The 13,908-nt window shown below is 50.0% G+C and overlaps 1 protein-coding gene across 2 annotated transcripts in view; it reads left to right on the plus strand.

The window, feature by feature from the left end:
• NPAS2 (neuronal PAS domain protein 2) overlaps nucleotides 1-13,908 on the plus strand; it is a 156,036-nt gene that overhangs the window by 134,096 nt on the left and 8,032 nt on the right. For both annotated transcript variants that reach the window (XM_081264274.1, XM_081264273.1), the window contains exons 13-17: nucleotides 1,493-1,634; nucleotides 2,100-2,209; nucleotides 4,150-4,239; nucleotides 8,189-8,335; nucleotides 13,550-13,747. In XM_081264274.1, the coding sequence (XP_081120400.1) occupies nucleotides 1,493-1,634; nucleotides 2,100-2,209; nucleotides 4,150-4,239; nucleotides 8,189-8,335; nucleotides 13,550-13,747 (687 nt within the window). The remainder of the gene's footprint in view (nucleotides 1-1,492; nucleotides 1,635-2,099; nucleotides 2,210-4,149; nucleotides 4,240-8,188; nucleotides 8,336-13,549; nucleotides 13,748-13,908) is intronic.

Consider the following 13,908-nt stretch of genomic DNA (forward strand, 5'->3'; position numbering starts at 1 on the left):
TAAGTCATTAATAGGCAGGTGTTGGACGCATCACACATCACAGCCCAAGAGCAGGTGTGATGCATGTGTATCATCCGGTGGAAGTTTGTCTCCGAATTCCCCTGGGAATCCTAAGCCCAGCACGATGTCTTCTCTTAGCAATGCACATAATGCATGAACACACAAATATGATCTTGAATGCTGAGCTAGGAAACCCCTTTGAAAAGGAAAGCTGGAAGACGATGCTTCTCAAACTCTTCTATACACCTTTTTTTTTTTCCTTTTCCCCACATCTGCCCTTGACTGACACAGATGTAAAATGTAAGTTCCTGTGCTTGGGTGGGAGGTGTGGTGAGGGCCATGGCCATGAACTACAGAGTGAGTAGTTCTCTCTCTCCCTGGGCTCATTTCACTGCTGAGCAGAAACACACAGTTCACATCCAGCTGGGGTTCGGGGACCCTCAGTGGAGCCTTGCAGGGGACCCTATCACTGAGCAGCACAGCCTTACAATCTCTGTCTCCCACAGCACACTCCACATCCTGTCGTTCTGTTCTGCACAAAGGCCTGTAGGTTGCATGTCAACCCATCCAGCCCTCCTTGCAAGCACACATTTGTGCACCCATCCACCCACCCACACACACACATACACACACACACGCATACATACACACAGACACACACACACACACGCATACATACACACAGACACACACACACACACACACACACAGTGTGCATTCTTACCAGAACCATGACTCAAAAGACAGATCAGCCACGTGGACCCACACACGAGATTTTATGGGCAAGAGTGTGGGTACAGGCCAGCCTGTTGACTTGGCTCAGAGGGGGCTGGTGATTCCCATCTTTCTATGACCAGGTAGGAACAGGAATCATTCACTGTTTTCTTCTTGAGCTTGAAAATTACCATAACCCCTGTTTTCATGTATCTATGACATCTAAGCCATAGAGGGTGGGGAGCTGGTCCTTCGGAGAGTTGGACACTACAGTTGTTTTCTCCTCATGATGTTTGAGGCAGAGGCATCCTGAGAGCCAGGATCAGTTAAGGGGCAGAAGCCGAAAGACAGGAGACCTCAGGCCGTTGGCCTGTTCTCTCTGCTCCAGGGTCACTGAGGCTGGAGGAGCTGCTCCTGGGTGGCCGCATGGGTTGTACCCTGGAAAGGTCCAAAGGCACTTATCATTCACTGTGTTAACAATCTAGTGCTGACAGCAACCTTGTTTCTAGAGTCTGCTTCTAGAAACACAAAATTTGGGGTGCAAAGCATTTTCTAAAATTCAGTCAATTGGAAAAAATCTGAAAAATCAAAACAAAAGGTGAAAAAATGTAATCAATGCTGCTGACGGGCCACGCCTCTCGGTGATATCTAGATGACATCCGCGTGCCTCTGCTGACCCCAGTGTTGTCCCAGGCAGCTACAGGACTCTTCAGAACTGAGGACATCATCCCTTGCCATCTCCTCCATGCTGAACGGGGACTTTGTGCGTGTGTTTCAGGACAAGGGCTCCAGCCATGACCCTCAGCAGCACTTTAACGCTCTCGACGTGGGCGCCGCGGGCCTGAATGCCAGTCCCTCGCCGTCGGTGTCCTCCAGGAGCTCCCACAAGTCCTCGCACACAGCCATGTCCGAACCCGCCTGTGAGTGCCAGTCTGTGGGTGGGCAGAGCCCCACCGAGGGTCCCTGGCCTGGTTGACCCAGGGCAGTCCGTGCCTCCTTGGAAGCAGAAGGTGCCCTGCGGTGGACACTCCCTGGCTTCTTTTCCCTGTCCCTGTCCACACTCTGGTGTCTCCACTGCAGCACCAAGCAAAGACAAAGCAGGGGACATGCCCATCCGGTCCCCTGGTTACCATTAGTGCCTCTGGTGAGGGGTTGGATCCGGCAGTGGCTGGGCCCAGTGCTGGGAATGAAGTTGGGGTTCCTGTGGTGTCTTCCACCTGCCCCAGGTCGGGCTTTGGTGGCTTGGCTGAACCACCTCGCCGTGGGAGGCTGCCTGTGTCAGAGGCTCCAGCCGAGCTCTGTGCCGTGGTCACTGTTCCCCTCTGCGGCTAAGAACGCTGCTGAGTGTCTGTAGGTCAGGGAGGTAACGCCTTGCTCTCTTCCAGCCACTCCGACCAAGCTGATGGCAGAGGCCAGCACCACTGCTTTGCCAAGATCGGCCACACTACCCCAAGAGCTGCTGGTGCCCGGGCTCGGCCAGGCAGCCACGATGCCGGTATGTGTGAGACCCAGATGTCTCAACAGGGGCATGCTACCATGTGGAGGGGCTGCAGAGCCACAGGCTGAATTTCCCCAGGGAATCAATTTTACTTAGAGATGGAGAGTATGGGGTGGCCGGTGGGGGTACAAAGTGATGTCATTTAAACGTGATCCATTTTTATAACACAATTAACATGGATGTCTATCAATAGGATACAAAATCCAAGTGGATTTTTAAAGATCTAACCCAAAATTTCAAAAGCCTGAGATCACACCCCAGACCTGGGAAGGTGTGGGGTAGGACCCTCCCATTTTGAGTCACGCTTCACGCTGGTGACAATATTGGAGAAGCCTGTTGTGACTAAACCCAGTCCTTTTCAGAAGGCCAGGGAATGAATGGCCTCTTAGAAAGCACACCAGCCACATGCAAAGTCATCAGCATACAATATTCGGGCCAGCAATTGCCATCTAAAGGGGTCAGGAATTCAGAAAGGGCGTGGTGGGGTGGCTCTCCTCTGCCTGGGGTGTTGGGGGTCTCACCAGCTAGCCTAGCGGATTCTCATCCTAGACGGTCCTCACACTGGGCAGTCTGGCCCTCAGCCTGGGGTGGCTGAAGGCTGGGCTCAGCTGTGATCCTCCAACCTTGATGCTCAGGTCTCCCCACACCTGGAGCTTCTCCCAACATGGTGGCTGGATTCCAAGAGGCAGCATCTAGAGATCCACACAGATGCTACACAGCCACCTGACCTTACCTTGGAAGTCACCCAGTGACCTTCCTCCTGACCAAAATGGTCGCAGCTCCCATCTTCAGCTCACTCATAGAGAGGGACATATGACTCCTACTCCTGTATGGGAAAAGTGTCCAGAGACTTCAGGGGCCACATCCGGGTAGCTGCCGGATGGATACTTTCTGCCCACCCCTGGCTGGCTTTGGAGATGGAGTCACCGTGCCATCTTCCTTGACATTCTTCCTGAGCAGCGTGGCTGAGGCTTACTCTCAACATGGGGCTTGACCAAGACCACTTCCTGTCCCTCCAGCCCTCTCTGGGCACTTGGAAGCTGTCACTGCTGTTCTTCCAGAGCCTGAGCTGCCCAGGACACCACTGATGGCACCTCAGTGTGCTTCTGCTCCCCTTCAGCTGAGTAGAGGGACAGAGTCAGGGGAACCCAAGCCAGCATCCTGGGATCCCATGGGACCCGGACTCAAAGCAAGGCCCCCTGCTGTCATTGCCCCCAGCTGCCGCCCTGGGCAATGGTTCGATTTGGGCTTTTTTTTTATAGTCCCCAGTTTGGGGATGATTTCAGAAGAGTCCTTTTTACTTTTCTTTTAAAAGCCATGTCAGTCCATGGAATGGGAATTTGCATTTCTCGTTTCTCCATGTTCCCTGGGTGATCGGGGACAGGGATGTGACTCAGTCCACCTCCTGGGAGTCTCTAAAGATTCCAGGTGGCCGGTGAGACCGCCCCCATCTTCATCACCTGGATGAGGTCCTGCATACAGACATGCACAGTGTGTCTGCCCAGCTGTGCTCCTGTTGGACAGAAAGAAAGAGGGCCTGGCAGGAAGCCACCCCTGGTTAAAGTCTACCCCCAGGGCCGCTGAGACTGCTGCGAAGGGACCACCTGGGGAGAAGGCATCCCAGCCCAGGACGGGGTCTAAACAGGGGTAGGTGACAATGGCCTTGCTGAACATGCCCAGATGAGCTGTCACGGACCCTGAGTGCTCCAGGGTCACCTGCACCCTGCACCAGCCGGGGGTTGGCCCAAGTGACATGCCCTGTATGGGAAGCAGCGTGGCCAGGGGACAGACGCCCATACTTTCTAGAAGCCCTGGCTTCCTGCTATTCACCTAGGGCCGGCAGATCCTTTAAGTTGGAGAACCCGACCAACCAAGGGACTTTCCCCTGGAACAGCCCAGAAGCAGTGTCCGAGAACAAATCCCTTTTCTCTCACCAGGCTCCTCTGCCTTCCCCACCGTCCTGTGACCTCACGCAGCAGCTCCTGCCTCAGACCATTCTGCAGAGCCCACCTGCTCCCATGGCACAGGTAAATCTGGTGCTTGGAACAGGGCAGAACGCCTTTCAGACAGACCGTGTGACGGTGTGGGTGTGTTGGTGTTGGTGTCTGTCACACATCGGCACCAGCCAAGGCCTGAAAATGTGCTTCCCGAGGTGGGCGTGGGGGTGTGTGGAGCTAGACGCTTCATCATCTGCCGTTCTTGTCCTCTCCACAGACGTTCTCCAATTCTCTGTCCCCGGCTCTGTTTTTCATCCTTGTAACCATCTTTGTGAATCTCTCGTCTGTCTCTCTCTCTCTCTCTTTCTTTTATACTAGGAATTGAACCCAAGGGTGCTTTGCCACTGAGCTATATCCCCAGTCCTTTTTATTTTATTTATTTTTTTATTCTGAGACAGGATTTTGCTAAGTTGCTAAGGCTGGCCTCGAACTTGCAATCCTCCTGCCTTGGCTTCCTGAGTTGCTGGTGCATTTCTTTCATTTTTTTTATGACTCCAAATTGGCTATATTCTAGGAAAGGTCTGGATTAGGCCAAATGTCATAGAAAGACTTTGAAAGGATCTAAAGCATGTGGGTTCCAGTACTCTAGCCTAACATTTTTTTTAAGTAATTATGAGTAGTTCCTTCCTGATTTCAACAGCATTCAGCCAATAATTATCTGGGTCAATCTGTTATCAAGGTGTCAGGGACACAGAGATAACTGTAACACAGCCCTTGCTTTTAGTACTATGAAGAAGGTGGCACACGTATAAATGGAGAAACCACCCAGGCCCGGCAGGTTATTTTAAAAAGTCAGTAAGAAAAGTGCTTAGGAAAGTCTGAGCTGGCTTCCTGGAGGATGTGGCATTCCAGTTAGCCCTGGAAAGATAACTAGGACATTGCCAGAGAATTAAGGGGCAGCAGAGAATAGGGCCCCGGGCCTGTGCTTTGGTGGGGAGTCATGAAAATATCTGCTATGCTCAGGTCATGCAGGGTTGAGCCTCTGCTGAGCCCGGAGCTCTGACTTCAGTTCCTTTAAGGGGCACTTAGCTGCTCCCATACCCTGACCACAAGCTCAAGCCGGGTCCCAGGCAACCGCTCGCCAACCCTTGAACTTGTCAGGGCGCGGCCTCGCCCGTGCTGGTGTGGATCTGTCACAGCTAAGGAAAACCATTCAGAACATATGTCCTCACACAAGTGGCCGCTGGTGCTTTCCTGGAATAAGAAAGACATGCGCGAGCCTCCGCTGCTGGCTGGCTGGCTGGCGGGCTTGAATCATGATGTAGAAGCTATTCATCCAGTCGACTGATTAAAATTTATTCTCTGGACAAAAAAGAGAATGATTTTTTTTTTCCTCTTCAATGTCCAAGACACATTTGGTATGAAATTAGTAACTTTTTCAATCCAAAGGCACATGAGATGAGAATTCCTTCAACTTCTGGACCTTTCATGTCAAAGAACATCTGTATTTATAATATATATGTATGATTAGGCTCCTTCAGGAATTTATCTTTCATTTATCGAACTTTGCTTTACTTAATAGTGACTGCTCTTGGTCTGTTAGGAATACTGTACTTGATGATAACCACATTCTTTAAGACGTTCTTGTTAATACGGTTCACTCTCGGCATTCACAGGAAATTTGTCCCAAGACCCCCCACCGATACCAAAATGCATGGACGTTCAAGTCCCTCATATAACATGGCACAGTATCTGCATGTAGCCTACATATGTCATTGTCATCGTAAATGATCCCTAGACAACTGTAAATCATCCCTAGACAACTCATGATCCTGATACAGTGTGAATACTGCATAAAGAGTGGTTATAACATATTGTTTAGGGGATAATAACAAGGCAAATTTTAGTCTGCACCTATTCAGCACATACGTTTTTTGAGTATTTTCCGTCTGAGGCTGGTTGAATCTGCAGAGACAGAGGCCTGCTCCACTGTCTCTTTCCAGATCAGCTGGACATGTTCACACTCACCCCGGGGGAATGATGAGATTCTATGATTTTTCTCTTTTTCCCTTCACTGATGACACCACTCTCAGGGAGGGGAGGGGGAAATTAAATCCAAAATTGGGGGAGTCGTCATCTGGACAACTGGTGGTTTCCCAAAAAGCCTCTTTTGCTTACCCTGTGATTCTAAAATGTCTCTGAGTGAGAGGAGATCCTCTCATCACAAAGGCCGCCGCCCGGCTGGGGTGTGGCTCAGTGGTGGAACAGGCGCCCAGCATGCACGAGACCCTGGGTTTGCCCCCCAGCACTGCAAAACAACAACAACAAAAAGCCACAGTCAAGAAGATATCAAGAGACCAATGACTGGGAGTCTAAGGTAACAAACATTTCTTAGTGCCAGGTGCAGTGGCCTACGCCTGTAATCCCAGAGGCTCAGGAGGCTGAGGCAGGAGGATTGTGGGTTCAAAGCCAGCTTCAGCAAAAAGTGAGGTGCTAAGCAACTCAGTGAGACCCTGCCTCCAAATAAAATACAAAATAGGGCTGGGGGTGTGGCTCAGTGGTCGAGTGCCCCTGAGTTCAATCCCCGGTAAACCCCCCACACCCGCAAAAACAAACAAACAAAAAAAACATTTCTTAGCCTTAGCTATGGCTCCCTACTCACTGTCCAGTCCCCTGGCCACTCCTGGTGCAAGCCAACTAAGCAACCAAGAGCCGGCTCTGCTAGAGGTGGAAGGGGTGGCCCTGAATGTCTCTCCTGTAGAACAAACTGTAGAAGCTTTTGTGTCTTGTTTAAAAAATGAAATAGCTGATACAGCTTGCTTGCTTGCTCAACGGAATGTTCTTTCAAAATCCAGCTGAGGGCTTCAACACAGTGCTGGGGATTTTTTTTTGCGGGTGGCTTGGGCATTTTAAGCTCCTGTAACAGCCAAACATTCTGTTTTAAGTGAAGTCCGATGTCAAGGGCTCTGTGATTGAGGTGAGGGACAGGAGTGGAGACAACCTGAGCCCTGCCTGGCGACCCCGGTTCTCAGCTTGGTCCTACCCCCACCCAGCCCTGTGACCTCAGCAAGCACCACCCGGGTTTGTGGGGAAGCGGTGGAGGGTTCACAGGTCTGCCTGCCTAGGGGTGGGGACCATGGCTGGGGCACGGCGGTCTCAGCAAACACCGTACCTGCCGCGATTCTTCATTGGCTCTATCTGTTTTCATTTTGCTGATCTGAAGCCTCCATCATTGCATCCTCTGGTACATTCTGCTCTGTTCTCAGTTCTCCCCATGTGTGGGAGGTCAAAGGATAGAGCAAAGAAAGGAGAGAGAGAGAGAGAGAGAAAAGGAAGCCCTGCATGGGATGGGCGCCTGTATCCCAGATGCTGAGGCAGGGGGCACCATTGAGCTCAGCAGGCTGCAGTGGGGAAGCCCATCTCCAAACAAAAAAGGAAGGGAGGGAGGAGGCAGGTCGGAGCGAAGGGGAGGGAGAGGGCACAGGAAAGGAAACCTGTGCCCAGCAAACTGATGGGCCTCAAGAAGTGGACGTTGCACCCAGAGAGCCCAGAGAGCATCAACCCCTCCTCCCATCTTGTGACCTCCACCCAGGACAGGATCCTGTGTGGGGCCAGGTGACAGCAGGCAGAGTTCACCTGCAAGGTTTTCCTAAAGCCCACCTCGGCCCCAGGAAGGGCTTCAGGGGTCCGAGGGAAGGGGGGGGCTGTTTGCAAAGCACACACGAAGGCCTTGTATAGGGTCTCCCTCTGCCACTGTCACCTCGGGGCAAATGGCAGGTGACTGGTTCACTTGTGTAGCAGCTGGTGAGCATGGGGGAAGGTCCCAGGCCTGGAGGGCACTGGGATCAGATCTAGGGTAATGACAGGGCCCAGAAATGCCAGCGGAGGTGTCACATACAGAGTACAGATGAGAAGAAAGGACTTCCAGGGGGCCCCTGGATGCCGGGAAGGGTGGCCAAGGGATGGGAAAGGGACTCGACCTGTCTGCCAGGCCCAGGTAACTCTCTGATCCGGTTGTGTTTTTGACTCCGCCTTGAAGTTCTCGGCCCAGTTCAGCATGTTCCAGACCATCAAGGACCAGCTGGAGCAGCGGACGAGGATCCTCCAGGCCAACATCCGGTGGCAGCAGGAAGAGCTTCACAAGATCCAGGAGCAGCTCTGCCTGGTCCAGGACTCCAACATCCAGGTGATGCCCCTGCCCAAGCCGGCCTCTGTCCTCCCTGCTCTGGGCACAGCGCTCAGCTTCCAGGTCAGGGCAGACAGGGCCCCACACGCCCCCTCTGCACGGCCTCCAACAGATGCTCCTATGCTCATGGAGCCCATGGACACATCCACAGGCCACTTAGAAGGAGAGATGCCACTTACCTGTCCCCATCTCCAGGCCAAGCCTGAAATTCCCACAAGGTCCTCTCTCACTCTACCAGGCACATTGTCCTCCCTGCCCACCCACATTTTCGTTCATGAGTCTGGCTTTCGAGCACCCTCATGGATGCCTGCCTTGGTCCTGGGTTACTGCTCCCAGCACCCACTTCATAGCACCCAGCCCAGGCTGCCGGCAGAGGGAGAGGCACCTCCATCTGTTTCCCCTGAGCCGAGGATGAACACAGGAATGGAGAGACACATGGGAAGTCAGGCTGTCTGTATTCAGCCAGAGGGGGTGGCAGAGGGAGCCCGGGCTGGCACCTCCATGCCACCCCAGTTGTTGCAAGCCCCTGGGGAACACTCTGCACATTCTGATAGCAGCAGCCTGACCCCCAGCTATCGCTTTATGGAATCATTCAGAGAGTTATTTTGGAAGAAAAACTTTATGTATTGGATCTCTTTCAAGGATGGATGATGACGATGATGATGATTATTATTACCAAGTTTTACTTCGTTTCAGGACTGTTTGTCCTCACAAGTGCATCATTGGGATCCAGCCATTAATTGCAAATGTATTTATAGCTAACCTTGGAGTTTGCTCTGGGAGCATTGAGAATGTGCAGCCCCTTTAGGAGAGAAGCAGAGATAACAAAACAGACACCTTAAAAATGGCTGCAGGATTGTTCCCACTGGCCCCCGTACCCCTGACAATTCAGACCCTCTCCTGGGCACCCAGCTCAGTTGCACCTTGACAGGCAGACGGGAGGGGGGACACAGTGCCAGCCCCAGCGCAGTGAGATGAACGCAGGGTGGTGTGTTGGTGGGCGGGAGAAGCCTCTTTTAGGCCATGGGCTTCTAGGGTGTTCAGGAGTTCTCCTGGGAAGTCACAGGGACCCAGGAGTGACCGTTGGACATTCCTCCCCTTCCTGCTCCTACCCAGGCTTGTCACCATAAATAAGCCCAAACCAGGACAGCCACCACCCTATGCTGTCAGCCCAGCATCTGAGCCTATCTACAGGTGCAACCGACAGCCTGGGGCATACCCAGAGTCCTGCTGCTCCCTCCCCCACCGTACTGTCACCCCCACCTTGACTAGAGGAAGGAAGAGTTCCGTGGTTACATAGAAAAGAAATGGGGTCATCAAGCTGTCACATGAGTAAACAGCCACTTTGTGCTTATTCTTTCCCAACTGCAATATTTTTCTCACTGGTCCCAGGGCCTGATGGGTTGCTCCAAACTTGCCCGACTCCAGTGACTTTAGTGGAATTTTACACTAACGGAGTCGGGGAAATTGAACCAGAAACTGCTGAAAGCCACGTAGGCGTAAGAAGCCTCCTCCTCAGTGTCTGGACTTTTCTGCTTCCTGCCTTTTCAATACTGAAGCTAGATTTTAAAATAACAGGCAACGAAGTTATCACCTTCACTCCCTGTGATGCAGAACTGGACTTTCCCCATGACGGGTGCTGTCTGCTAACCCCCTAAGTACACACGCCAAAGAGCACCCGAGTTCTAGGAGGGATGAGGTAGAAATCAAGCCTCGGGGGCCATCCTTCCTGCGCTTGGTGCTTTGACCTTATCCCTGCAGTGGAATTTTCCAAAGAACATGGAAATCCACAGATAGCCAAACCAGAGAGAACATTTCCCCAAGCAGTCTGTCTTCTTCTTGTTTTTTTCCCCAAGATTCAAAGAAATATAATCCAAAATGCTTAACCAAAATATGACATTGTTTTTTTTTAAAAAAAACATGATTTAATTGTTTTAAAAAAAGCACATAAAAATGACTCCACTTTCTACCCCACCCCAAACAAGAGAAGAATTAGATGAAATAAGATCAAAACATTGATCACCTTTGAAGCCTAATGATGACACATTATGATATGGGTTTCCATTGCACTTTTTCTCTATTTTTTGGACTTGTGAAATGTCTTGTAATGATGAGAATTCATTAAAAGTACTCAGATGAGAATCCTGAAAGTTCACTTTGTGAGTGTAGGATCTACTTATTCTTAGAAATTAGAATTTTTTTTTTCCTGACAACTTTTCCTACTTTTAAGAATCCATCTTCTTGAGCCATAAAATTCGACTTTATTCTTGGTAGAATAGGCATAGACGCATGCAGCAGCAAACCAGGACCCCCACCCAGGGACCTTGGTCCCAACTTGTTCTTTCCCTATTTTAATTCATTGGCTGAGAATTTTCAATGAGACTGTGGGCTTACAATGCTTCCTAAGTGTGATTTTTTTTTTTTAACTGGGTTATGAGGGTAAGGTCCTCTAAGGCTGCTGATGTTTGCACCTAGATGAGGTCATGCCGTGGGTCACGTGGGTCAGGCTGTTCTGCTGGAAGGTCCTGCCACCCTCCTCCCATCCGTGGAGAGCTGCGTGTGGCTCATTTGGAAAGCACGTGCGCCCTCTGCTGGCTACTCAGATGAATGCTTAAAAAGACCACTAGCAGTGGCAAAAGGCATTTGTTCCTTGGTTGGTTCTTTTCAGCCATCCATCCATCCATCCATCCATCCATCCATCCATCCATCATCCAACATCATCTATCCACCCGACACTCATTACATACCAGGTACTTGGTGGAGCTCTATGGGGACACAGAAATACAACAGGATTTCTACCTTCAGAGAGCATATATGGATGATGGTTCAGAGTAGCACAGCAGTCTGTTATGTAACACTAACAGGAACAGCTTGAGCAAAAAGCTTCATTCATTCGTTCATGTATTTTTCCATTTATTCATTTATTAGACAATCTTTAAATTGCCCAAAGAGCAAAAGACTCCTTTTCTTTCATTTTATATTGCTATTACCTAACATTTATTCCACATTCACTGTGTCTTGGGTACTTTATATGCTTTGACTTTATATAATCCTTTCTAAGGCAATGTGCTGTTGATGTCCCTGTTTATAATGAAGAAACCATGGCTTTGAAAAGTTATGAAATGCTCATACTGCTAATAGATGGTAGGGTGGCAACCGGAACTCAAATATGTCTCTTTTAGGTTAGATTATAAAACCTGTCATAAATAAAGCTTGCGTTTATTCAAACTCTACTCAGAAGGTAAACCGTATCCTGCCAGAAAAAAATATATATATGGGAATTAAGCTTTGGTAGAAGGTTTTTACCAAAGAGGTGAGAAACAAGGTACCCTGTGTGCTATAAAACAAGCCGTATACTAAAGTAGCTGTTGCTGCAGAGATGCTGATCTTCAAACATGTGATCTGAGATGCTGGGGACCAGGAAATTCTTCTTAGATTCTAAGGTGGCAGAGAGCCCTCATTTTAAAACTACAGGCTTCTTGCCTGGGGAAGGAGCATAAGAAGAGGTTGGAGGGGGCGGTCTCCCAATCCGTGGGTCCCATCTGTGAGTGAGATATTTGAGCAAATTGGTCTTAGGAGGCTCCTCCAAGCATCTACAGGGTGTGGCTCTCCACCTGCCTTTCACTCAGGAAGTGTCAACATGTCAGTCTGTGCTGGGTGTGTGGTTGGATCAGTCTGATTGGAAGGGAACACACCAGATGCCGGGAGGAAGAGAAACCCCTCCTGAACATGGAATGTCACATGTCAACAACTGTGGCATAGATAATGCCCGTCATTGTCTGCGACCCCCACGAGGGGCTTTTGTTAAAAGAGGTTGTTATAGGGTCTTCGGTTAAATTATTAGTAAACCCATTTTTCTTAAACACATAGAGTCAACTTACAGATCCTATGTTTCTTACAAACCTACTAAAAAGAACAATCCTCTCACTGTCTCTTTAGTTGATGTTCAACGAGTTTATAAGTTCAACAAGTCGTGAATAATCCGCAGTATCTGCCAAAGCCATTAATTTACAAGTTTCATTTCTCGGAATCTCTCAATCATTTCACATATCTAACAAAGAAAAGTTAAAAACCTAAGAAGTAAAACCTTTCTAAGCACTTCAACTGTTTTCAATCAAATACAGCATCTTGGTGGGATTGGTTCCAAGACCCCCACAGATAACCCACATCTGCGGATGCTCCAGGGTCTCCTGTAAAATGGCTTGATGCTTGCATAGACCCTATACCTCCCGTGGGCTCTCGATCCCCTCGAGACGACTTATAACGTGAATGCAGTGTACCCTTATATAGTTGTTTACTGTGTTGCTTAGGGAATTGAGACAAGGAAAACACCTGTGTGTGTGTTCAGTGCAGATACACTTTTTTTTTTTCCAAATATTTTCCATCTAAGGTAGGTTGGCTCTGCAGATATGGAGGGCCAACCGTACACTGTACAAACTCTTTTAAATAGAGATTCTCATGAAGACTTACGTTCTTTACAAACTTTGTCAAGTTCCCTTTTTAATGAAAATGATCAGGCTCACGTATCACAGCCTATTCGATGTCTGACACGTCTGAGATGATCATGGAGATGATCGTGATGGCTATAGAACTGAACCCTGGTCTTAAAGCACATGGACTCGCTATGGTGTCATCCTCTCTGTGTTTACTGTCCTGCTTGGGAAGAGAGGGTCCCCTGCTTCCTGGGAGCAGATCTGCCACCTCAGCTGAGGACACTGGGTTGAAGATTCCCGAGGGCAACATGGGTTACTGTCCCTGGTCAGTTTGCAGAAATCCAAGGCCCAGCAGAAGGCCCCATCCTACTTGATAGGGCCACGCTGGGGGTTAGCCAAGCCGCTGCCACCACTTTATAGTGCTCATTTGACTCACAAAGTGTCTCTCTCTTCCGATGAGAAACTGACAAGCCAACTTAGAATATAGACAAGTGCTTCAAATTGCTTATGGAGCATATGGATGTCAACTTCTTTCACCCTGGTAGGTGCCAATCACAGGACGGCGACCTTCGGGAGGGTAGGGACAGTGTCTCTCCAACTCAACCACAGTGTCCAGAGCGTTTCACGTGCTAGAAGCATCCTAGGCACCTGCTGTCCATAAGCTGAGTTGACCATCTATTTCCAGCCAAAACAGGGACACCAAGAATCTGACCACCTACTGTGACAGGAGGAGGCACACTCTCTGGCCTCAACCTCACGGCTGTTTCTCTTGGGCTCCCAGATGTTCCTGCAGCAGCCGGCTGTCTCCCTGAGCTTCAGCAGTGCCCAGCGGCCCGAGGCTCAGCCGCAGCTGCAGCAGAGGCCGGCCGCAGTGTCTCAGCCCCAGCTGGTGGCCAGCCAGCAACTTTCAGAGCAGATGGCTTCAACCCAGGTCACCAACCAGCACCTGCTCAGAGAGTCGAGTGTGATATCCACCCAGGTAAATGTGCCCTGTCCACACTCTGTCCTTGCCATGGGAGCGGACACTCTCGAAGTCTAGGAGGTGCTTGATTCCCGCAGCCGACGAGGACTGCAAACCTACACGCTGTTCCTCTCTGAACCAGATTATGGTGGGGGCTTTTCTTTTAAGTCATTTTGAAT

Source organism: Spermophilus citellus (assembly GCF_964194105.1).
Source record: "Spermophilus citellus genome assembly, chromosome: 13".
In the NCBI taxonomy this organism is placed as follows: Eukaryota; Metazoa; Chordata; class Mammalia; order Rodentia; family Sciuridae; genus Spermophilus; species Spermophilus citellus.